The sequence below is a fragment of the Aotus nancymaae genome, unplaced genomic scaffold (assembly GCF_030222135.1).
Source record: "Aotus nancymaae isolate 86718 unplaced genomic scaffold, 86718_ANA_hifiasm-v0.15.2.pri h1tg000058l, whole genome shotgun sequence".
Lineage (NCBI taxonomy): Eukaryota > Metazoa > Chordata > Mammalia > Primates > Aotidae > Aotus > Aotus nancymaae.
The window spans coordinates 55366701-55393452 of record NW_026988472.1 but is presented as its reverse complement, the minus strand read 5'-3'; the positions used below and the strand labels follow the sequence as shown (position 1 = coordinate 55393452).

Sequence of the window (26752 nt, the reverse complement as noted above, 5' to 3'; positions counted from 1 at the left end):
TCCCATCTGGGGGTGATGGGAGACAGTGACAGATCATCAGGAATTAGATTCTCATAGGAGTGCACTTCCTAGATCCTTTGCATTCACAGTTCACAGTAGGATTCATGCTCCTATGGGAATCTAATGCCTCCGCTGATCTGATAGGAGGCAGAGCTCAGTCAGTGATGCAAGCGATAGGGCTGTCCATACAGATGAAGCTTCATTCACTTGCCCGCCACTCACCTCCTGATATGTGGCTTGGTTCCTAACAGGCTGCAGACCAGTACTGGTCCATGGCCAGGGGACTGGGGATCTCTAGTATAGAACATTACTTTTTTGAGACATGGTGGCTCACGCCTGTAATCCCAGCACTTTGGGAGGCCGAGGTGGGCGGATCATGAAGTCAAGGGATCAAGACCATCCTGGCCAACATGGTGAAACCCCATCTCTACTAAAAATACAAAAATTAGCTGGGCGTGGTGACAGGCACCTGTAACCCCAGCTACTCGGGAGGCTGAGGCAGGAGAATTGCTTGAACTCAGGAGGTGGAGGTTGTAGTGAGCTGAGATCACGCCACTGCACTCCAGCCTGGTGATAGACTGAGACTCCATCTCAAAAAAAAAAAAAAAGAACATTACTTTTTTAAGAAAAAAAAATTAGTTTCTGAATAAGCCAACACAGGTATATTGTACAGTGAGAATTGATAACGAATATCACTATTTCACATGTTAATCGATAGTGCTTGCTTGTTTGTTTGCTTATTTCTAAAAATACTTACAGGAGCTGCTGGCTGTCGATGTCCCTGTGCTGTTTGTTTTGCGGTGTTGATGGCACATTTACGACAAGAAATTCCAGACCCAACATTGTCCTGCTGATGGCAGATGACCTTGGAGTGGGGGATTTGTTCTGCTATGGTAACAAGTCAGTGAGGTAAAGATGGACTCTGACCCCCTCCCTGTATGTGGCAGTCGCCCAGGTCACAGTGCTCATGTCTTTGCCATTGCAGAGAAGGGTTTCTGGAGAGAAGGTATTGTCTGATTTTATCAGCAGGAAAAGCTGAGGTCACCAGGGAAAATTGCAAAATGCTTAGCATCCCAGTGCCCTTAGTTTCTAGCTGTTGGTGGTGGTATTTTCATTGTTGTGCAAAATGCATATTAAAAAGTTGGCTTTTTTTGGCCAGTCATGGTGGCTCAAGCCTGTAATCCCAGCAGTTTGGAAGGCCAAGGTGGGAGGATTGCTTGAGCCCATGAGTTTGCGATCAGCCTGGGCAACATAGAGAGACCACATCTCTACAAGAAAATTTTAAAAATCTACCAGGAAGTAGTGGTGTGCATCTGTGGTCTCAGCTACTCAGGAAGCTAGGGCAGGAGGATCGCCTAAGCCAGGGAGACTGAGGCTGCAGTGAGCTATGATCCCACCACTGCACTCCAGCCTGGGTGACAGAGGGAGACTGTTTCAAAAAACAGTCTTTTAAAGTGAACAATTCAGTGGCATTTTGTACATTCTCAGTGTTGGAGAACCATCACTTCTGTATAGTTGCAGAATTTTTCACCGCCCCCCAAAGAAGACCCCATTTCCCATCCTATCCCCATGCCCTGTTAAGCCCAAATGTACCCTCTCCCTCTATGGATTTGTCTCTTCTTGGAATTTCATATACAAATAATCATATGCAGTATTTATTTTCTCAGGCTACCATGACAAAGGTCCACAGACTGGGTGGCTTAGCTAACACCAGCTTATTCTATCACAATCCTGGAGGCTGAAGTTCAAGATCCAGGTGTGGGTAGGGCTGGCTCCTCCTGAGGCCTCTCTCCCGGGCTTGTAGACACTGTCTTCTCCCCGTGTCCTCACAAGGTCGTCTCTCTGTGTGTGTCTGTGTCCTCATCTCTTCTTCTTTTGATATCTCTTAGTCCGTTTCAGGCTGCTGTCACAGAACACCACAGACTGGGTGGCTTAGAAACAGCAGACATTGATTCCCCCACAGTCCTGGAGGCTGGAGGTCTGAGATCCAGCTGTGGGTAGGGCCGGCTCCTCCTGAGGCCTCTCTCCTGGGCTTGCAGACTCCGTCTTCTCCCTGTGTCCTCACAGGGTCGTCCCCCTGTGTGTGTCTATGTCCTCACCTCCTCTTCTTATAAGGGCATCAGTTCTATTGGATGAGGGTTCACTTTAATGACCTCATGCTACCTTAATCACCTCTTCAAAGACTCCATCTTCAAATACAGTCGCATTCTGAGGTCCTGGGGGTTAGAACTTCAGCATAGGAATTTGCGAGGGACATAATTTAGCCCAATTCATATGATATGTGGTATTTTTAGTCTGGTTTCTTTCACTTAGCATAATGTTTTCAAGGTTCATTCATATTGTAGCCTGTGTCAGTTCGTCATTCCTTTCCATGGCTGAATAATTTTTCATTATATAGCTATACCACATTAGTTTACAGTTTTAAAAATAACTTCCTTGAATTATTTCTTAAGTCTCTGGTACCCAGGGCTCTTTATTTCTCTACTCTCTATTGATAGACCAATCTGGCTCCTGTGAAAATCCATAGCATCATTTAGTGTGGATTTAAATAACACTGTTCCTTCTTGGAATGCAGATCACAGGCTAGTCCCATATTTTAAGTATATTTGTTGATTGAAAATCATTGGTCTCCTTCTTATTGTTTTCTTTCTTCTTTCTTTCTTTCTCTTTCTCCTTTCTCTCTCTCTCTCTCTCTCTCTCTCTTTCTTTCTTCTTTCTCTCTTTCTTTTTCTTTTTTTTGAGACAGGATCTCACTCTGTCAGGCAGACAGGAGTGCCTGCCTGATCTTGGCTCACTGCAGCCTTGACCTCCCATGCTCAAGTGATCCTCCCTCCTCAGCCTCCTGAATAGCTGGGATTACAGGCATGAGCCCCCACACCCACCTGATTTTTTGTGTTTCTTTTTGTAGAGGTGGGGATTTGCCATATTGCCCACCCTGGTCTTGAACTCCTGAACTCAAGTGTTCAGCCCTTCTTGGCCTCCCAAAGTGCTGGGATTATAAGCATGAGCCACCATGCCCAGCCTTTATTATCATCTTTCCTGTGGGATTATGGAAAAAATAGTCGTACACATGGGATGAAGATTGGGTATGGTTTAGCTTATGGGAGAACAGGCACATCTTTTTTTTTTTAACCTGTAGAATTCTGTAAGTTTTACAAAATTTTTACAACATTTTGAAGACCTTAAAATATTAGACAAACAAAATGGGAAATAAGGTTCAAAATGTCACAATTTGGTTATAAAATAGGTCAATTTTACTGTAAGATATACATTAATGGGAGGCTGAGGTGGGAGGATCATTTTAGGCCAGGAGTTTGAGACCAGACTGGGTAAAATAGCAAGACCTGTATCTCTGCATAAAATTTTAAGGCCAGGCGTGGTGGCTTACACCTGTAATCCTAGAACTTTGGGAGCCTAGGGAGAGTGGATCACTAGAGGTCAGGAGTTCGAGACTAGCTGGGCCAACATGGTGACACCTCATGTCTACTAAAAATACAAAAATTAGCTGGGCGTGGTGGCTCACACCTGTAACCCCAGCTACTCAGGAGGCTGAGGCAGGAGGATCACTTGAACCCAGGAGGCAGAGGTTCCAGTGAGCCAGGATCACACTACTGCACTCCAGCCTGGGCAACAGAGTAAGACTATGTCTAAATAAAATAAAATAAAACAAAATAAAAATTTAAATAAATTAGTTGGTCATGGTGATGCACACCTGTGGACCTAGCTACCTGAGAGGCTGAGGTGGGAGGATCACTTGAGCCCAGGGAATTCAAGCTTGCAGTGAGCTATGATTGCACCACTGTACTCCACCCTGGGCAACAGAGCAAGAGCCTGTCTCTTAAAAAAATATGAAACACATTAAAATTTTATTAATCTAAATTACCTATTAATTTTAGGTCCTTGATAAGAACAAATTGGCTAACTTTTCCATTGAAATGCATTTTTTTCTTAGACTCACAAAACTATATACACAATGACCTGTATTCATTTGTAATAGTTTTGACTGAAGATATATTTTATACTTACATTTCCATTTGCTTCTAACCATCAATGCATCTAAGGGAGTAATCAGATTAAAGTTTTAAAAAGATGGATTTTGTTTACCAGAAATAGAGTCAACTTGACCCAAAATAGAATAGCTTTGAGCCTTAATCACTGTATTGAGAATTTTTAGAAACTCACCTGCTGAATTCTTCTTCGGTCTGCAGCACACCTAACATTGACCGCCTGGCAAGTGAGGGAGTGATGCTCACCCAGCATCTTGCAGCTGCTCCCATGTGCACCCCAAGTCGGGCTGCCTTCCTGACCGGCCGGTACCCCATCAGATCAGGTGAGGCAATAAAAAGGCAGCAACATTTCAGTATCACCAGAATGTATTATAATGATTAGTTTTTGCAAATCTTTATAAGAATTCTCAAACAGTCACTCAGAGTATTAGGAATCTAAATTCAAAGGGGGATGTTATCCCTTGGACAGCTTAAACAGGTGTGCCTCTCACAGGGTACCACCACACCTGCCCATCTCTGTGCATATAGTGACAGAGTTTAGGCCTCTTGGGGGCAATTTGCCAACTTATGGTGAACACTCCCATTTTCAGGTACTTGTGCTAAGATTTCCCAAGAGGCTCCAATGTCTTTAAGCTAGCAGAAACTGTGCAGTGGTTCTGAGATAAGTGGATCTAATCCATCGCTGAGAATGAGATTGGAAAACTAGACACAGTTGGGAAAAAAGTATAACTGAGAAAACAAAAAGGAAATGACACTTTTACATATTCCCTTACTTGATCCCATAATTTCAAGATTTAGACTTGCCAAATTGATATAATGACAATTAAATGTTTTCCTTTGCAGCTTAGCTTAGAATCAATACCTACAAACATCCACTCAAAATCAATATTATGAACAACAATTTTTATACCCAGCTAAAATATAGAGGTGGCCTTAGACACTAATGAAGTATTCGTGGTTATCAGCCTCTATGTGAAATATTGCCCCATACTGCTGTATTTTATTTAATTTTAGTATTTGTTTGTCATAATTTTACTATACCTGCCTTCACAGTTTAATTTTTCAGTGAAAAATTTTTCTGTATGAATTTTCTTCCAAGTAGTAGCTTTTCATCCAATACACTTGAAGAATGAACTAATTAGGTTAATGAGAATTATACTAAAATTAAGAGTAAACATTGAAAGTTTTTGTCTCATAAATATTGTTATATTATTACCTATTTTTGTTGCCTAATGACCTTCTTTCATAATTCAAGGCTTTCCATTTTGTTCAAAACAGTTTGGTTTCTAGATAAGCAGTCTCTGTATAACACAGTACTATGTATGGGAAGGGATAAAGATATGAATCTGTATAAGTATCCAAAAAAATCACACATAATTTCAGAATTTTTTTTGAGATAGACTCTTGCTCTGTTGTCCAGGCTGGAGTGCAATGATGTGATCTCAGCTCACTGCAATCTCCACCTCCCTGGTTCAGGTGATTCTTCTGCCTCAATTCCCAAGTCACTGGGATTACAGGCATGTGCCACCAAGCCTGGGTAATTTTCGTATTTTTAGTGGAGATGGGGTTTCACCATGTTGGCCAGGCTGGTCTCGAACTCCTGGCCTCATGTAATCCAACCACCTTGGCCACCCAAACTGTTGGGATTACAGGAGTAAGTTACCATGCCTGGCGTAATTTCAGAAAATTTTAAGTATTGATTACAGTGAAATAAAATTTATTTTTAAAAATTAAGAAAAAAATTGATTGTTGGTAATTGCCATGTGTATATTTTTAATCATTTTACACAAACTGTTCAGTTTAATTCATTCTCCTTATCAAAAATTTCAGCAAAACAGTTCAACACCAAGATAATAGTCTAATACTTCCCTTAATGAAACTGTTTCTTTCCTATCAATGACACTATGTAGAGTCTACTTTCTCCTTCTTCCAAGGTAGGACCCTGAAATACTTTTTTTCTTTTGAGATGGAGTTTCATACTTGTTGCCCAGGCTGTAGTGCAGTGGCATGATCTTGGCTCACTGCGATCTCTGCCTCCCAGGTTTAATCAATTCTCCTGCCTCAGCCTCCTGAGTAGCTGGGATTATAGGCACCTGCCACCATGCCCAGTTAATTTTTGTATTTTTAGTAGAGACGGGGTTTTACCATGTTGGCCAGGCTGGTCTCCTGACCTCAGGTGATCCATCCACCTTTGCCTCCCAAAATTCTGGGATTACAGGCATAAGCCACCAAGCCCAGCCTGAAATTATCATTTATTTATTTCTTATTGATCTTCACTTGTGGTTTTCTTGTAAATTCCTTTTAAACTATAGGTGTGTAAATTTGTCTACCAGTATAAATCTACATAAAACAATATGGAGGCCAGGCATGGTGGCTTACACCTGTAATCCCATCACTTAGGGAGGCCAAGGTGGGTGGATCACTTGAGACCAGGAGTTAGAGACCAGCCTGGCCAACATGGTGAAACCCTGTTTCTACTAAAAAACAAAAATAGCCAAGTGTGTGGCACACACCTGTAATTCCAGCTCCTCGGGAGGCTGAGGCACAAGAATTGCTTGAACCTGGAAGGCGGAGTTTGCAGTAAGCCGAGATTGTGCCACTGCAATCCCGCCTGGGTGACAGAGTGAAACTCCATCTCAAATATATATATATATGAAAAAGACATTGTCACTGCTACACTTCTTCATTTCAGATTCTCAATGACACATTTAAAAATGTATTTATACCCACCTAAATACCCGAGTATTTATACCCAGCTAAAATGCAGTGGTGTCCTCAGATACTATTGAAGCATTGAAGGTTATCAGCCTCTACATGAAAAGCTAATGAAGGTTGTTTGTTGTTAGTCTGAAATTCATATGAATATAACTGAGTGTCCCATACTTATTCTGGCAACCCTAATTCCAAGGTAATGTTTGCATTTAGCAAGTGGGAAAAGGAGAGTCAAGGACATATAGCCAGAAAGGCAACAGAAAACTTGGGGAAGAATGGCTTTGAGGAGGTGCAGGAGGAGAGAATTTTAAGCATGTTGCAATGAATCTGCTATTAGCAAAGACTATGGTGCTAACCCATTGATGTCTGTGAATTTAGGGATGGTGTCTCCCTACAACCTGAATCGTGCCCTCACGTGGCTTGGTGGATCAGGTGGTCTTCCTACCAATGAAACAACTTTTGCCAAGCTACTCCAGCACCGTGGCTACCGCACGGGACTCATAGGTATGGCCCTGGAACTCTGCCAACAGAAACGTGATCCTGCAACCTCCCTATCATAGTATCTAAGGTGTTTCCAGGGATGTTGGCTCTATGTGTGACAGTTCACTGACTTCTCTTTGAGATAAGACACTTGAAGAAGAAATTGATCACACATTGATTGAGGATGTCTAGAATCAAGGGCATAATCTTGGAAAAACAATGAAAACAGAAAACAAACAAGTGTATTCAAAGTTGCCCCTAAAATGAAATAATGTGTTGGAGGGATACGACGTTTGTGATACCATTAACAGCAGAAAAGCTAGTAAATTTGTAGAGAACTACTGTTGAAATTGAGAACTTAAAGCGTGAAGAGTTGTCAAATAGAGGCAATTGCTGGTCGATTTAGATCACATAATATTCTATGCCCTTTTGGAGCGGGGCGGACATGAGCTTGTGAGGGAGCCTTTCACCAAAAAATAAGCTTGTTTGACCCAGGTCCATTTGATTCCAAAACTTATTAAAAAAAATAAGCTTGTTTGTAGAATTACAGTCTTAGAAGATATTCCTCTGAATAACTTTTGTGACCAAATCTTTTGGGAAATGTTACCCAAAAGCATTATATGGTTCACTGTTTTGGAGGATTTTTTTTTTTTTTTTTTTTTTTTTTGAGATGGAGTTTCACTCTTGTTGCTCAGGCTGGAGTGCAACGGCACAATGTCGGCTAACCACAACTTCTGCCTCCCGGGTTCGAGCGATTCTCCTGCCTCAGCCTCCTGAGTAGCTGGGATCACAGGCATTTGCACCATGCCTGGCTAATTTTGTATTTTTAGTAGAGACAGGGTTTTTCCATGTTGGTCAGGCTGTTCTCGAACTCCTGACCTCAGGTGATCCACCCACCTTGGCCTCCCAAAGTGCTGGGATTACAGACGTGAGCCACCACACCCGGCCCTATTTTTGAGGATATTTAATGTGAAGTATAAGCCACAGCTCTGAGATATCTTCAGCTAAAAAAATGTTTCCATCAATAGGGCATGTATTCCCATGCAACCCCCAGCAGCGTCCTGTGAATAATTCTCTAGATTAGCTTTGCAGTGTTCTCACACTGTCAGAGCATGGGGTTCAGGTCTGACTCTACCAGTATTAATTAATGCGACTCAGGCTTCTGAATAAATCTAGATAGCTGGGCGCAGTGGCTCAGATCTGTAATCCCAGCACTTTGGGAGGCTGAGACAGAAGAATTGCTTGAGGCCAGGAGTTCAAGACCAGCCTGGGCCACCATAGCAAGACCCTGGGTCTACAAAAATAACATTTTAAAATTAGCTGGGTGTGGTAGCACACATCTATAGTCCCAGCTACTCAGGAGGCTGAGGTAGAGGATCGCTTGAGCCCAGGAGTTCGAGTCTGCAGTGAGCTAAAATCATGCCACTGCACTCCAGCCTGGGCAACAGAGCAAGACCCTGTCTCTTAAAAAAAAATCTAGATAATGTGTTTCCTATTCATAATAAAGGGTCTGGGAATGTTGAACACAATAATGTGTGCAGACAAATCAGAACATGACCCGGCCCCCTTGCATATGTGCTTGATCAAAGGAATTACTTGCATCATCAGAATCATTTGGTTCTTGATGAAATTCTTTGGCTAGTTTGTCATCCCTAGCTTGAGGACCTAGAAGAGGTGTTCCATCTATGAAATCTCGATTACATTTCAGTGAGATGGAATGAGCAGGTCAGAAGGCACTGCTACATAAAAGCACGAATGCACAAGGTGCGCTAGAAATCCTTGCTATTGTCCCCACCAAACAACCAAGACATCGATTCTGGCTTCCTAGCAAGCTCCAGATACCTGGAGAGTTTCTAATTGCTCATGAGGTTGTTTGGTATCAAGCAAAAGGTTTCTTCTGAATCCAACACTAGGCTCCTCTCCTTGTAGCGAGCAAAGAGGTTCCTGCTGCATGGTTTTGTCCGAAAGAGGCATGTGGTAGGGAGAAGCCTGTTGGCGGCATGTCTATACTAGGGAAGTAATTGGGAATACCAAGAAAAAACCATGAAGACAACAGAGTGACAGTTATGTTCGACTTTTTCAAAGGGAAGCCCACAGTCCAGAGATCGATCATCCTTGAGTACTGCTTGAGTATTTTATTTTACTTTTAGGCAAATGGCACCTGGGCTTGAGCTGCGCCTCTCGGAATGATCACTGCTACCACCCGCTCAACCACGGTTTTCACTACTTTTACGGGATGCCTTTCGGACTTTTAAGTGACTGCCAGGCATCCAGGAAGCCAGAACTGCACCGCTGGCTCAGGATCAAACTGTGGATCTCCACGGCACTCATTGGCCTCGTTCCTTTTCTGCTTCTCATTCCCAAGTTTGCCCGCTGGTTCTCGGTGCCGTGGAAGGTCATCTTTTTCTTCGCTCTCCTTGCCTTTCTGTTTTTCACTTCCTGGTACTCCAGTTACGGATTTACTCGGCGTTGGAATTGTATCCTTATGCGGAACCATGAAATTATCCAGCAGCCGATGAAAGAGGAGAAAGTAGCTTCCCTTCTGCTGAAGGAGGCACTTGCTTTCATTGAAAGGTATTTAGTCATTTCTTGCCTGATTTCCTGCATGGAAATTTTATTTTTATTTCATAGCAGGTCATCACTTCACACCTTGATAATACAGGCCTTTAAAAATCTTTTGAACAGAGTGTGCAGTATTTGGTTTTCTGTTCCTGCATTAATCTGCTTAGGATAATGACCTCCAGCTGCATCCATGTTGCTGCAAAGGACATGCTCTCATTCTTTTTCATGGCTGTGTAGTATTCCATGGGATGTAATGGGAGCTAAACATTCAGCCTCCATGGATGTAAACATCGAAATAATAGACTCCTGCAAACTTCTAGAGGAGAGAGGAAGACAGTAGACACGGGTTGGAGGCTACCTACCGGGTGCTGTGCTCGCTGTCTGAGTGCAGTGCACCCATGTAACAGACCTGCACGTGCACCTCCTGTATCTAAAATCAAAGCTGAGGAAAAAACATGGTAGGTGACATTTATGGTAGACTTGAATCTCCTCTTAGGTTGAATAAAAAAATAGTTAAATTTCCTGCAAATTTTGAATGCTCAAAAAACAAACACATTTTTTGGCTCAATTCCCCATTTTTAACGTTTTAATATTTTTACTTTCTGGGACAGGATCTCACTCTGCCGCCCAGGCTAGAGTGCAGTGGTGTGAACATGGCTCACAGCAGCCTCCACCTCCTAGGCTCAAGTGATCCTCCCACCTTAGCCTCTGGAGTAGCTGGGACTACAGGCACACACACTATGCCTGGCTGATTTTTGGGTTTTTTTGTAGAAACGGGGTTTTGTCATGTTGCCCACGCTGATCTCAAACTCCTGGGCTCAAGTGATCTGCCCACCTCAGCTTCCCAAAGTGCTGGGACTACACTGTGCCTGGCCACTTACCCCTTTTTTAAAATCAAAAAACTAGACCAGGCGCAGTGGCTCACACCTGTAATCCCAGCACTTTGGGAGGCCAAGGCAGGCAGATCACAAGGTCAGGAGTTCAAGACCAGCCTGGTCAACATGGTGAAACCCTGTCTCTATTAAAAATACAAAAATAACTGGGACGTGGTGGCTCGTGCCTCTAATCCCAGCTACTCTGGATGCTGAGGCAGAAGAATCGCTTGAACCAGGACCCAGGAGGCAGAGGTTGCAGTGAGCTGAGGTCACACCACTGCACTCCAGCTGGGGCTACAGAGCAAGACTCCGTCTCAAAAACAAAACAAAACAACAACAACAAAAAAACCTGGAGTTACATATTTTAACCTACCTTGCTTCAGTGTGGATTGTTATCCAAATTGATTAAACTTGGGGGATAAATATTTTTTTCTCTGTCTCAGACACAGCTGGAAGAGCTCTCTGTCCATGAACTTTTGGGAAGTGGCTCTGTATTTATAGAAACCTGGTTTTAACTTTTCTATGTTCAATACAAACTATGAAGGCATGACTGTAATGAGCTCTCATCATCCCATACCAGCTCGCTTCTACATTACACATTATTATTAATATTATTTGGAGACAGGGTCTCACTCTGTCACTCAGGCTGGAGTGCAGTGGTGCAATCATAGTTCACCGTAGCCTCAAACTCCTGGACTCCAGTGATCCTCTCACCTCAGCCTCCTGAGTAGCTGGGACCACAGGCGCACATGACCACACCCAGTTAATTTTATACAATTATTTTTTTGTAGAGACAGGGTCTTGCTATGTTGCTCAGGCTGGTCTCAAACTTCTGGGCTCAAGCAATCCTCCTGCCTCGACCACCCAAAATGCTGGGATTACAGGCGTGAGCCACTGTGCCAGCCTAGATTACAAATTAGAGGCGCATTCAAATTGTTGGTGTGGAGTTTCATTGACACTGTTTGTCACATTCCTTAGTGGGGCTGACAGGGAGGGGAGAGGTGAGGACATATTGTTACTCTACCAGGCTGAAGGGCACGCAGGGGAACATCCTTCACTCATATACCCCTGTGCACACCAGGTTATTTATCCAACACAACCACAAGAATGGTGACGTAACCACCCAGCCAGCTCTCCGTTCATCTTACCTGGCCCTCCCGTCTCAACCCATTTGCTTGGGCTATCTTTGTGTGAATATATTCAATCTCCATCTCCCTCCCTTCTTTCTATACTAGTTGTAAAAGTGTGTAAAGGAGGAGCTTTAGAATGATTGCATGTGACATTAAAAAGCAGAACACAAGGTCAGACATGGTGGCTCATGCCTGTAATCCCAGCACTTTGGGAGGCTGAGGCGGGAGGATTGCTTGAGCCCAGGAGTCTGAGTGAGACCAGCCTGGGCAATATAGTGAGCTCCCATGTCTACACAAAATTTTAAAAATTATGCAAGCTTGGTGGTGTGTACCTGTGGTCTCAGCTCCTGGGGAGGATGAGGTGGGAGGATCACCTGAGCCCAGGAGGTCGAGGCTGCAGTGAGCTGTGATTGCACCACTACACTCCAGCCTGGGCAACAGAGTGAGACCTTGTCTCAAAATAAATAAATACATAAAATGCAGAACACAAAAAGCAAGATGTAAATGAGGGGAGTTGATTTCTCTCTTGTGGTAGGCAGGGTTTAGATGCAGTGAGGTTATCCACAGCTTAGCTTTTATCTTATTCTCTGCCATCCTGTGTGAGCAGCTTCATGGCCCAAAGTGAACGCCAAAGCTCCAGCCATCACACTTATGTTCCGGGAACCAGGAAGTAGTTGGAAGAAAGAAAGATGGGAAAATGGAGAGTAAGGAGCATCAAATCCATACTGAGGCACATCTGGGTGTGTCCTTAAGATATGATTCTTCTAAACTCATACCTAAAAGAACACTTCGAGATAATAGATGAGGAGAATTCACATTTTTTAACCCATTCAACAAAGATTAAAAGATTTATTAAGCTGCTACTTTATGTCAGAAGCTAAACTGGACCCAAGAGAGTATAAAATGAACTGCATTAAACATTTTTTTTTGTTAAGACAGAGTTTCACTGTGTTGCCCAGGCTGGAGTGCAGTGACGTGTTAATAGCTTACTGCAGCCTCCACCTCCCAGGCTAAAGGGACTCCCTTGCCTCAGCCTCCTGAGTAGCTGGGATCACAGGTATGCCATTACAGGCAGCTGTATTTTTGTATTTTTTGTAGAGACGGGATCTTGCCGTGTTGTCCAGTCTGGTCCTGAACTCGTGGGCTCATGCAATCTCCTGCTTCAGCCTCCCAAAGTGCTAAGAATATAGGCATGAGCCAGTGTGCCTGGCTACATTAAACATTTTCCTGGGAACACAAGTGTTCCGTTATCCGTCATCCCTCGTCATATCCTTTCAACAGAAATCTCGTGGGATTGTCGACTTACAGGAGTGGTATTGTCATCTAAAGTACATAGAAAACCTCCACCAACTACTATCAGATCTTTTCATCAATGCAGAATCACATTTCAATGGCGGAAATGACTTTATCTGTGAAGGTAATTTTGCTAACTTTCTACCCCTTAGGTACAAACGGGAACCTTTTCTCCTATTTTTTTCCTTCCTGCACGTACATACTCCACTCATCTCCAGAGAGAAGTTTGTTGGGCACAGTAAATATGGCAGGTACGGGGATAATGTGGAAGAAATGGATTGGATGGTGGGTAAGTATTCCGTGACGCAACTGTAAATATCTCAAATGATGTCCAGGCCCTTGCATAGCATAGATACCTGATAAGTATTTGTTTCATCCCTGAATTGAATCAAAAGCTGGCTTTTAGTTGTTCATCAGTACCAGTAAAATATATTCCCCAAGGTAAGTGTCCCAGTTTGTAAATATAGGTTTTCCCATCTTTAAGATAAAGACAGCCACTTTTCGGAAAAACTGATCGGTAAGATAAATAAAGTTGTACTGTAAAGAATATTGTAGTTCCTGGCCAGGCACACAGTGGCTCACGCCTGTAATCCCAGCACTTTGAGAGGCCTTGGCGGTCAGATCACTTGAGGTCAGGAGTTCTAGACCAACCCGACCAACATGGTGAAACCCCGTCTCTACTAAAAATACAAAAATTAGCCAGGCGTGATTACGCAGCCTGCAGTCCCAGCTACTTGTGAGGCTGAGGCAGGAGAATCGCGCGGATCCAGGATGCAGAGGTTGCAGTGAGCCCGGATTGGACCACTGCACTCCAGCCTGGGTGACACAGCAAAACTCGGTCTCAAAAAAAAAAAAAAAAAGAGAATATTGTCCTTTCAATTCCTGGTTATTTTGATGGCTATAAAAGGAACCATTATTCAGAGTCGTCAATTTTACAGAAAATACATAGAAATTTGGGGTGAGAGTTTAGCCCAACTGAAGCCATTTATTTCAAAGGCATAGTGGGCGATATAGAGAAATAGTAACGATGATAAATGAGCAGAGGGGCAGAGTCCTGCATGCGTTCTGCAATATCGAATAACTGTGCTATTTGAACTGCATCCCCCCACCTCTGTGAAAACTGTGCCGTGCCAAACCATTCAAACTAACAATCACTCAGTTATCAGCTGCCTCTGTCTATTCATAGCCTTTGAAAGAAACAGAGCTGTTTTGATTTAAATGCATTTAAGGGGTGTTAATCAATCAACTTTTATTATAAATAACTTTTTTTCCTCTGGAAAACACAATCTAAGTGAGCTACAAAATACTAGTTAAAATTACTGAAGAACTAGTGCTGCCAGATAGGGCAAAGTGGGGAATCTTGTCATGGGATACATTTCTTTCTTTCTTTCTTTTTTTTTTTTGAGACAGTCTCTCTCTGTCTCCCAGGCTGGAGTGCAATGGTGCGATCTTGGCTCACTGTAACCTCCGCCTCCTGGGTTCAAGCAATTCTCCTGCCTCAGCCTCCTGAGTAGCTGGGACTACAGGCACCCGCCACCACACCTGGCTAATTTTTGTATTTTTAGAAGAGACGGGGTTTCACCATGTTAGTCAGGCTGGTCTCAAACTTCTGACTTTGTGATCCGCCTGTCTCGGCCTCCCAAAGTGCTGGGATTACAGGTGCAAGCCACCGTGCCCGGCCAAATTTCTCTGTTGCATTTCCACTATATATGTTTACCTAAAATTCTAGGAACCGTTATAATATTTACCATCTATATTTAATCTCTAAGGGGAGATAGAATACAAAGAGGTGCAGGGAGTGGTGACTCATGCCTGTAGTCCCAGAACTTTTGGAGGTTGAGGTGGGAGGATTGCTTGATCCCAGGAGTTTGTGACCAGCCCGGGCAACATAACAAGACTCTGTCTCTACAAAAAAATACAAACATTAATCAGGCATGGTGTCATGTGCACACCTTGTAGTTCCGGCTACTTAAGAGGCTGAGCTGAGAGGATCACCTGAGCCTGGGAGGCAGAGGTTGCAGTGAGCCAAGATTGCACCACTGCACTCCAGCCTGAGCAACAGAGTGAGAGCCTGTCTCAAAAAAAAAAAAAAAAAAAAAAAAAAAAAATACAAGGAAAGTCAGTGCTACCAGGAAGGCATTTAAGCAGAAATGGGGAGAAAAAAAGGAATGTATTAACAGGAAAAACGTAAGGGCTTAAAGGGCTAATCCCTGACATCAAACCTCTTTTTAAGCCTGTTGAACTAAAGCAAAGCTCTGTATTTATTAATCTAATCTTTGCTGTGTGATGTGTGTATGTGGGTGTATATATATACACCCACTCAGTTACAGTTATTTTATTTGCATGGTATAAATTACAAATCACTTTTATGCATAATACTATAGCCAGATTTAATATGAGTTAAACTATACACACATATCATATGTTATATACATATATATACACACACACACACACGCCATATGGTTTATATGTATATACACGTTATGTTTTATGTACATATACATAGTACCGTACATTGCATATATACACATATAATATATACGGTGTAATTCCTTGGTAATGAAATACAAACATTGAAATGTGTTACAGTTAAAAACAGCTATAACATTGTAGCCTTAATGTAACTAGATAATTGAGATTTTTTTCTTTGCTTCTTTTGAAATTGCTTACTATAGTTGTACTTTTAGCCAAAGGACAGTGTCCTGCAAAGGGAATTTCTGTTAAAGTCTGTATCTGAGTATTTATCACTAAGAAATAATTATGTTTGTTTTATAATATATGTAAATACATGATGAAGACGTGTTACAAAAGCTAGCAATTGCATCATTAAATGGCGAATATTATTTTACACAGGAGAAATGATGAGTAGCTATTTTTCTGCATAACAACTCCCAAATATTCTGACTTTTCTCCATCACTTCTTATAAAATTTCTACCGAAATAAAGACATATTGAAAGTCAGACAGATATCTCTGTGGGTATTATTTTCCTATTTAACAACATGAGTATAAAACTCAAAGGTTTAGTAAATTATTAACTTTACTCAAAAGTAAGCCATAACAATACTAAACTCATGCAAATGCAAATACAGCAAGCAAAATGAACTTAAGGAATCTTGAAGAATTCAGTAACATTTTAAACTTTCCAATCAAAGAAACTTGTGCCTATTAATCACTTTTTCTTTTTAAGAGACAGGGTCTCACTCTTTTGCCCAGGCTGGCTGGAGTGCAGTGGTGCAATCACAGCTCAGTGCAGCCTTGACCTCCTGGGCTCAGGTGATCCTCCCACCTCAGCCTCCCGAACAGCTGGGACTACAGCTGTGGGCCACCGTGTCTGGCTAGTGTGTGTGTGTGTGTGTGTGTGTGTGTGTGTTTTGTAGAGAAGGAGTTTTGCCATCTTGCCCAGGCTGGTCTTGAACTCTTGGGCTCAAGGAAACCTCCCACCTCGGCCTTCCAAAGTGCTGGGATTACCTGTGCGAGCCACCGCACCCAACCTTAATCACTTTCCATTATTGGTTTCTTTTCAGGTGCCTTTGGTAGGACGTCTTGTAAGTGACCTATTACCATTAGTATTTATATATTCATATGCATCTGTCTATATACACTTTAGACACTGTATGGACAATTATTTACATATATATTTGTTTTGAAACAGAAAAAGAATTTGCAGCTATCATATTTGTGCAGTATAAATTACAAATCAGTTTTATGATTTTTTTTATACTATAGCCAGAGCTAATGTGAATTAATAATTTACATCTAATTATTCACCTCCCAGAAAGCATTTATAATCTTTCATCTTACAAACCCTGGGCTTTAAAAAAATCTTAATTTCTAATGATAACATTTCTAAAAAAATAGTATATGTCACTTCTAAAACAAATCACTTTTGAGCAATAGATAACGAAGATGAATGAGTTTACGTAGAAACAGTTCTCCGTGCAGCATTTTCTTTTATTTTTGAATGGGACAAGATCATAGCACAGAGTGACCTGGTGCAAATTAGAAATGCAGTGTGCATCTGGCCCAGGGTGATGTTATCTGTGGATTCTCAAATACTCAACAGATAGCGGAAACTAAATCAATGTTGTTTGGAATTTTGCTAGATCAACTTTCTACTTATTATTCTTAAAAACTGCCCTCCTGAGGGATCGTCAACACATCACAGACAGTGTCTGCTGAGCCTAGCGCAGGATTGTCATTAGATCTTCACCGTAACCTGAACAGCAAGGGTAACCTGCAATTTCCATGTAGACTTCAGATAGCAGCCAGGACAGCAGAGTCTCTGAGAGAGGAGACACTGTGCCCTGGAGTACGGGAATGGCTTTGCTGATGTGTTCCTGGAGATGTCATTTTGCAAACTGTATTTTTTTTAATTAATGTTCATCAGTTTATTTAACTGCCAGGCCTAATTGGCACTGTTTGAATTGTTTGAAGCAACGATGCCACTACACATTATTACATGATTTGTATAATAAAATATACTTTATCATATATTAAGTAATAAAATAATGAACATATTATACAATGTAATTATATAATAAACCAATACTTTGTATATCATATATAAACTATTCTAGATTTTAAATTAATATAGTGTATTTAATATATTTAATATTTATAAAATAATATTTATAATTACATCAATATAATAAGATTAATTAATATAATAATATGTGACACATACAATTATCTAAAATAATACAGTGCATATTTCTATAAATGATATAAATTTATGATAAAATTTTATATATTAGATATGTTATAAAATTTAATATATTTATTATATAGTATATATTTATTACATATATTCATATTTTATCTTATACTTAAGATATTCTCTTATATTTTGTATAAAGAAACATATATTTTTACATATTACATTAATATACAAAATACTATATTATAAAATAATACTTATATGTTAATTATATAACAATTTTTACACAATGATATAGGATATTATTAATAATCATTACAAACTATTATATAATGATATATTTCTAGTATCATAAAATCATATGGTATAATAATACATAATATGTATTGATTATACATATTACAATATATTTTGTTCTATTCCATAATTGATTATATTTTAATATATAACAACTCTTTATGCATTACTAAAATATCATGTTATATATTAACATGTACTTGGAAGAAATATGTACCATGCATCCTATAATATATAATAAATGTATAATTAGTAATTTAAAATGTATAAAATTGTACATTATTACATTACATATACAGATTGCATTACATTATATATTAAACATTGTAACTGCTGGATATAATATATGTATTATATACACTATATTATATACAGTTTTAAAATAGTCTAGATTACAGTATTATATAATAGTTATTAATTATACAATATTGTGTAATGCAGAATAAGCTTTCAATGCTGTGTGTAATAAATGCATAGTAACAGACATGTAATAAAGCAGTGGTGATCTGCATTGAGAGGTCAACGTCTTTGTGTCTCTGACCCTCACCAGGTAAAATCCTGGATGCCCTGGACCGGGAACGCCTGGCCAACCACACATTGGTGTACTTCACCTCTGACAACGGGGGCCACCTGGAGTCCCTGGACGGGGATACCCAGCTGGGTGGCTGGAACGGGCTCTACAAAGGTGATTGTAGTCTCTATTGGCTTTGCATTTGCTTGAATTCATTTGCCACGCTGTTCAGATATTTTTATGTGAGTTAGACTCTTACTAAGCTAGACAAAAGGGGAAAAAAAAGCTGCAAATTTTGGGGCAGTTTCCAAGAGCTTCAAATGAAAATGTGTGAGGCAATGCCAACCCCATGAGAGGGAGTGTAGGGTCTCAGTGACCATCTGTGGCAGCTCTCCCAGCCTCTGCACGATTGACATTTGAGGCTAAAGGATTCTCTGGCTGGGGGCATCCTGTGCATTATAGGGGTTGAACAGCGTCCCTGGGCTCTGGGTGAGAAGTGCTCCTTTGGATTAATCCTCACTTGGATACCCAGATGCACATTTTTAATTCAGTAACATCGATGATGCTATTCATTATGCTTTAGTGAGTGTGATGTGGATCAGAAAAAAAGAGTTATTCATTTGACTGGGGTGCCTACCTGCTCATGGTCGGCAGATTCTTCCATCTCACTTTGATAGATTTCACATTGTGTTGTTCAAGAACTCCGTGGCGCCCACTCTTAGGCATCAGCAAAGCCATTCTTTCTGCCAACAGAAAGAATCATTTAAAAAAGAATTTGGTGTTTGCTATTTTTCCCCCTACCCTCTAACCTTCTAAGTAAAACAAAAAAAACTAACGGGGTATCAAAATTGTCATCATTATAAAATCAAAATGTATGGACTTCCTTGTATTTTATTCAAAAGTTTGTGTTTGTGTGTGTGTGTGTGATATATGTATTTTCCTATATATATTCACTGTGTCTATATTCACCATATTAATCATACACAATAAAACATATATATATTTGTCATATGTGATATATATAATCCTATATATATTCACTATGTAATGTAGTTACTATGTTCATTACATATAACACATGTAATCCTATATATATTCACTATATTATATATAATATAATACATGTAATTCTACACATTTACTATGTATAATGTACATAATCCTATGCATATTCACTATGTATATATAGTCATTATATTCATTGTATATAACACACATAATTCTCTATATTTTTACTATATTTACTGTATGGATCATTATATTTTTTATATATTCATTATGTATAATATAATATATATCATTCTATATATCTTTACTATGTATATATAGTCAGTATATTTATTATATATAGTATATATAATTCTATATATTCACTATATACAGTATACGTATTCACTGTATATAGTCACTATATTCATTATATATTACACACAATCATATATCTATGCACTATATTCATTGTGTATAATATAAATAATTTTATCTATTCACTGTATTCAATATAATATACATAATCCTATATCTATTTACTATTGTATACAGTCATTATATCCATTATGTATAATATATATAATTCAATATATATTCATGATATATTTACAATATAAAATCCTATGTATATGCACATACAGATAGGATGACATATAGGGTTGTATGTACTGGATCATATATTGTAAACTATTAGAAGTGAGCCTCTGAAAGCATTCGCATCCTCTGGCTTGTCATGTGAGGAACAGATTTGGATGACCATTTGTATGCCCTCTAATGAAACGTGATTATTACAATCATGATGATTCTAACAACGGTACATATTATATATTATAATAATGATTCTAATTGCATGAGGATGTGTGAGTGTAAAGCCCTGTCCTTAGAAAGCACACATAACCCTGGAATAGGCCTGGCAAAATTCTTGCGAGTATTTCTCACGTTTTGGGACAGGTTACCTGTTTCTCAGGTGCTTCCTGTGAAGCAATGAATTCATTGGACAGAGAGATTTCGATCTCTTGGGTAGACGCTGGGTTTTGTTCTAGTCTAGTTACGCCCCGCAGCTCTGCCCCACAAAGATACATGTTATTAAACAAGATGAAGAAAACATCAGGATGGCTTTATGATTGTGTGTTAAAAACACATAGATTTGGTTCAGGGAGCTTGTCAAGTTTTTCTTATTTATCAAGTTTTCTTTAGAATGGTGCTACTCGGGAGGCTGAGGAGGGAAGGATCGCTTGAGCCCAGGAGTTGGAGACTGCAGTGAGCTATGATCACGCCACTGCACTCCAGTCTGGGCGACAGAATGAGACAGTGTCTAAAAAAAAAGGACGGTGCCAAGAAGCTGAGATGCCTTTCAACAGTGCTTAGATCAGTGAACGTCTCTGCAGTGACTTTGACCTCATTTTCTGCTCAAGGCTCCGGTTTTGTGTTTTCTTTGTAATGCTACCTGTCAGACAGGTCCACACACAGAAGGCATTCAATAAACATTTCACATAGGAAGAGATCTTTTCCCCCAGAGAGGCTCCTATTTTTTCTTAAAGAGCCTAGACATATGGTCTTGGCAACGGCATTTGGCATAGGGCCATTTTTTCATTCTGTAACAAATGCCTCAGTCTCACGATTGATCTTACAGCAAGGGCTTCATTATTTGCTTGGTGCTCAGAAATATCCAAGGGGCCTTTTGTCTGAAAAGTGATTCTCAACATTTTTTCTGCCTCTGGCCATTTATCTACTCACACTCCTCTCTTGCTTCCTCTATATGGGAAAACACGGGGTAAAGTCAAATTTTTTTAGCTTGTTCCTCAAGGACCATTACAACATGGATAAAACCTGTCATTTTCTTTTCTTTTCTTTTAGTTTTTTATTTTTTGTCGCCCTGGGTGGAGTACAGTGCCACAATCTCAGTTCACTGCAAAGTCCACTTCCTCTTCTTGAATGATACCTCCACTTCAGCCTCCCAACATGCCCGGCTGATTTAAAAACGTTTTTGTCGAGATGAGGGCTCACTATCTTGCCCACGCTGGTCTCGAACTCCTGAGCTCAAGCAATTCTCCCACCTCGGTTTCCCAAAATGCTGGGATTACAAGCGTGTGTCACGACGCCTGGCAAAATGTGTCTTTCTAGTTTGCCTTTGCATGCCAAACACAGAGTTGACCTTTTCTGTCTTTCAAGCCCATTCCAATTCCAGTAAGGACTACGAACTTACCAGTTTATCAAATGCCCTCCTTTCCCATCTGATAATATTGAAAGTCCATCTCATTAACTGGCACATGTAGTATCTTAAGACGGTGCTTATTTTCATTTATTGTTATTGAACATATCACCTGCATGCTAAAAGTTGACAACTCATGTTTTAACTTCTGAAAGGCAAGAATGCTATCTCATGGTTATTTTATAACTCTCTGTGAACACAGCACACCGAATAGAGTAAGACCTCCAAAAAGTTACATATAGATTTAATTTTCTATTCAGTAGAGAATGACATGATTGGGTTTGTTTGTTTGTTTGAGAGAGTCTCACTCTGTTGCCCAGACTGGAGTGCAGTGCCACTATCTCAGCTCACTGCAATCTCCATCTCCTGAGTTTAAATTATTCTCCTGCCTCAGCCTCCCAAGTAGCTTTGATTACAGGTGCTTGCCACCACGCCTGGCTAATTTTTTTGTATTTTTGGCAGAGACAGGTTTCACCATGTTGGCCAGGTTGGTCTTGAACTCCTGACCTCAAGTGATCCGCCCTCCTCGGCCTCCCAAAGTGCTGGGATTACAGGCGTGAGCCACTGCGTTCAGCTGATATGGTTAGGTTTTAACTCATATTTGATTGTGCTGTAATCTTTGGTTTTAGGTGGCAAAGGAATGGGAGGATGGGAAGGAGGTATTCGTGTGCCAGGGATATTCCGGTGGCCAACGGTCTTGGAGGCTGGGAGAGTGATCAGTGAGCCCACCAGCCTAATGGACATCTACCCGACGCTGTCTTATATAGGTGGAGGGATCTTGCCCCAGGACAGGTACGGAAACAACAGTTGCTCCTAACCTAGGGAGATATATTTGGACACGTGGACATACTTGATAATTCTATGTATGTGTGTACGTACATAGTATATTACTTAATTATCAATATTCTGCCCATAGGGCCAGATGTCTTTCTCCCCTTGATGCATGGTGGACCTTAATATCCTTTGTCATATTACACTTATGCATGCATGTGTTTGACTGTTCTCATGGGTGGGATCTGATTCTCATACATCATCACATCCCTCACGGCTTCTAGACCATTAAGCAATTAAGTGTTAAATGATTACTGAATAAAAACATATATGTATAAAGCAGTTTTGGGAGGTCAAGGTGGGCATATCACTTGAGGTCAGGAGTTTGAGACCAGCCTGGTCAACATGGTGAAACCCCCATCTCTACTAAAAATACAAAAATTAGTCTGGCATGATGGCATGTACCTGTAATCCTGGTTACTTGGTAGGCTGAGATGGGAGGATAGCTTGAACCTGGGAGGTGGAGATTGCAGTGAGCCCGGATCGCGCCTTTGCACTCCAGCCTGGGCGACAGAGAGAGACTCCGTCTCAAAAAAAAAAAAAAAAAATGCTTGACTGAACCATGCCTCTCTCATCACCTTCTGCACACCCCCATCTCTCCCAAGAGTGATTGACGGCCAGAACCTAATGCCCCTGCTGGAAGGAAGGGCGTCTCATTCCCACCACGAGTTCCTCTTCCACTACTGCGGGGTCTATCTGCACACGGTCAGGTGGCATCAGAAGGACTGTAAGTATGAAGACCGTGGAAACGTGGGAAGACGATAAGGGCCCTGTTCCTGTCTCCTTTGTCTCCTGGGGGAAACTGCGTCACGTGCAGATATTGCCCAGCCATGATGGTTCTTTTTTGCTGGGAAAGTCACATAAACAGATAGTGTACTGCAGTAGGATTTTATTTTATTTTTATTTTATTTTTTACTTTTTTGAGACAGGGTCTCACTCTGTCACCCAGGCTGGAGTGCAATGGTGCAATCTCGGCTCACCTCCAACCTCTGCCTACCAGGTTCTAGTGATTCTCCTGCCTCAGCCTCCTGAGTAACTGGGACTACAGATACTTGCCATCATGACCAGCTAATTTTCATATTTTTAGTAGAGACAGGGTTTCACCAAGTTGGCCAGACTAGTCTCGAACTCCTGACCTCAGGTGATCCACCCACCTTGGCTTCCCAAAGTGCTGTGATTACAGGCATAAGGCAATCAATACTATTTGTTAATTTATATTGTTTGCATGACGCCCATAGCATGAATGTGGGAGAGAAACAATCACTACCATGTTAGGAAGAAAGTGGAGATGAGCAACTGCCACGCAGGTCACACGGAAGAATTTACTCCTTGTTGCTAGAATAATTACTTCAATCATCCCTAAGTTCATATTCTCTTTTTTTCTCTCTCATGTATACATTCACACAAGCTAATGCACACTTACACACCCACATTAATCACGTTTTCTTAATTTTCTGTATCCTGTACTGTTTTGACTTTTTTTTGAGACAGGGTCTTACTGAAGAATTTACTCCTTGTTGGACCTCTACAGCCAGCTAAGTTATATATTTTTTAGTAGAGACAGGGTTTCTCCATATTGGCCAGGCTGGTGTCGAACTCCTGACCTCAAGTGATCCATCCACCTCAGCCTCCCAAAGTCCTGGGATTATAGGCGTGAGTCACCATGCCTGTCCTGCAGTAGGATTTTAGAGAGATGTGTGTGTGAGAGAGAGAGATTTGTGCCCAAAGGGTTTTATTTTAAATTTTTTAAAGTTTTAAAAAGTAGAGAAAAGATCTTACTATGTGGCCCAGGCTGATCTCGAACTCCCAATCTCAAGCGATCCTCTCTCCTTGGCCTCCCATATGTGTGACCCACCCGTGGAAAGGGTGCAGTGACTCACACCTTGGGAGGTAAATGAGTGTTGACACAGAAAGGTCAATGCCATTGCAATATTTTCCTGACTTAGATTTCCCAAGAGAAGGGGATAATACCTCACCACACAGGTTCACGGTGGGAAGCACCAGGGCTTGGCTAGGAAGCAGACGCAGGAAGGAAGAGCCCAGGCCACAGCCTTTATTGTTAGAGTTTCCAAGGGAAAGGTCAGGCAGGACAGTATGAACAGCTTCATACCAGCTAGTTTGAGTAATCACAGTAAGTTTTGGGGCAACAGGGACTGTCCCTAGCTGCCGGGTATCTGGTGCTTGGTTGATTTAGGGCAGAGGAAATACCAGCTTACTGTGTGAGAGTTATATAAAGTAGGTGGTTGCTTGCTTAGGAAGGATGTGTTCCTAAGTGAGTTGTTTCTATTTGTATTAGTCCATTCTCATGCTGCTGATAAAGACATACTCGAGACTGGGTAATTTATAAAGGAAAAAGAGGTTTAATGGACTCACAGTTCCATGTAGCTAGGGAGGCCTTGCTATCATGGCAGAAGGCAAAAGACACATCTTACTTGGTGGAAGGCAAGAAAGGATGAGATCAAATCAAAAACAAAAATGCCTTATAAAACCATCAGATCTTGTGAGACCTATTCATTACCATGGGAACAGTATGGCAGAAACCCCTCCCATGATTCAATTATCTCCACCTGGCTCTCCTCTTGACATGTGGGGATTGTTACAATTCAAGGTGAGATTAGGGTGGGGACAAGCCAAACCATATCACTATTTTTAGGAATTAACCAGCCCTGGGGGGAGCAGTCTTTACCCAAGTCGATAAGGCCCTCGAGCTGTCGAAATACTAACCTGGCACAATGGCTTACAGTTGTAATCTCAGCACTTTAGGAAGCCAAGGTAGGAGGATTATTTGAGACCAGGAGTTTGATATCAGCCTGGGAAACGAAGCAAGACCCTGTCTCTAAAAAAGAAAAAAAATTAGTCAGGTATGATGGCACACAACTGTAGTCCAGCTACTCTGTAAGCTGAGTGAAAAGTTTGAGGCTGCAGTTGGCAATGATTGTGTCACTGCACTCCAGCCTGGGCAACAGAGTGAGACCCTGTCTCAAAAAAATAGTCAGAGCATTACAGGATACAGAAAATTAAGAAAACGTGATTAATGTGGGTGTGTAAGTGTGCATTAGCTTGTGTGAATGTATACATGAGAGAGAAAAAAAGAGAATATGAACTTAGGGATGACTGAAGTAATTATTCTAGCAACAAGGAGTAAATTCTTCCGTGTGACCTGCGTGGCAGTTGCTCATCTCCACTTTCTTCCTAACATGGTAGTGATTGTTTCTCTCCCACATTCATGCTATGGGCGTCATGCAAACAATATAAATTAACAAATAGTATTGATTGCCTTACGCCTGTAAAGAAAGGTCTTTTGGAGTCATTGCATGAAATTCCAGAATTCTTACTTGGTTGAATTTGACTCTCTTTGCAGGAGGAATTTTCTCTGATGGGATCAATCACTTGTGATGTGATTGAGGTAGAATTTTTAATTTGGAATTCCCAGAATTACCATATTCCCACCTGGATCATCACTGTTGTCTCCAAATGTTCTCATGACAAGATTTCTAAAAACGTCTTCAAGTTTGCAGTAAAATTGTGCATTGTGCATTGTTCTTAGAGTTGAAGAAATGCTAATGTTGCTGTGTACTTTTGTGCAGAATAGTGTTATCAATCACTAGAAAAAGCATTTGAGAAAAACATTTTTAATGAAAAGAGTCCTAAAATTACCACAAAGATGGCATCACAATGCAACTTTTTTTTTAGGTGCAACTGTTTGGAAAGTTCATTATGTGACTCCTAAATTCTACCCTGAGGGATCTGGTGCCTGCTATGGGAGTGGAATATGCTCATGTTCGGGGGATGTAACCTACCATGACCCACCACTCCTCTTTGACATCTCAAGAGACCCTTCGGAAGCTGTTCCACTGAACCCTGACAACGAGCCATTATTTGACTCCGTGATCAAGAAGATGGAGGCAGCCATAAAAGAGCATCGTGCGACACTAACACCAGCCCCACAGCAGTTCTCTGTGTTCAACACGATTTGGAAACCATGGCTGCAGCCATGCTGTGGGACCTTCCCCTTCTGTGGGTGTGACAAGGAAGATGACATCCTTCCCACAGCTCCCTGAGACCATGGGGACCATTTGTTACCCACCACAAACTTAGTGTTACAATGGTCATAGGAGCAGTGCTCAGCTGACTCCTATGTCAGCTAATCCCAGTCAGGTGACTGGGAGTTTTTATCCACTTGGGATAAA

At 41.0% G+C, this 26752-nt stretch overlaps 1 protein-coding gene across 1 annotated transcript; it reads left to right on the top strand.

Moving 5' to 3' along the window:
• Positions 1-775: 775 nt before the first annotated feature.
• On the top strand, positions 776-26623 carry ARSH (arylsulfatase family member H). Its single transcript, XM_012458796.3, has 9 exons — positions 776-909; positions 4209-4330; positions 7098-7223; positions 9350-9773; positions 13212-13348; positions 18569-18703; positions 22361-22523; positions 23168-23289; positions 26256-26623. Exons 1-9 carry the CDS (start codon positions 776-778, stop codon positions 26621-26623), a joined length of 1731 nt encoding a protein of 576 aa, XP_012314219.3.
• The last annotated feature ends 129 nt before the right edge of the window (positions 26624-26752 follow it).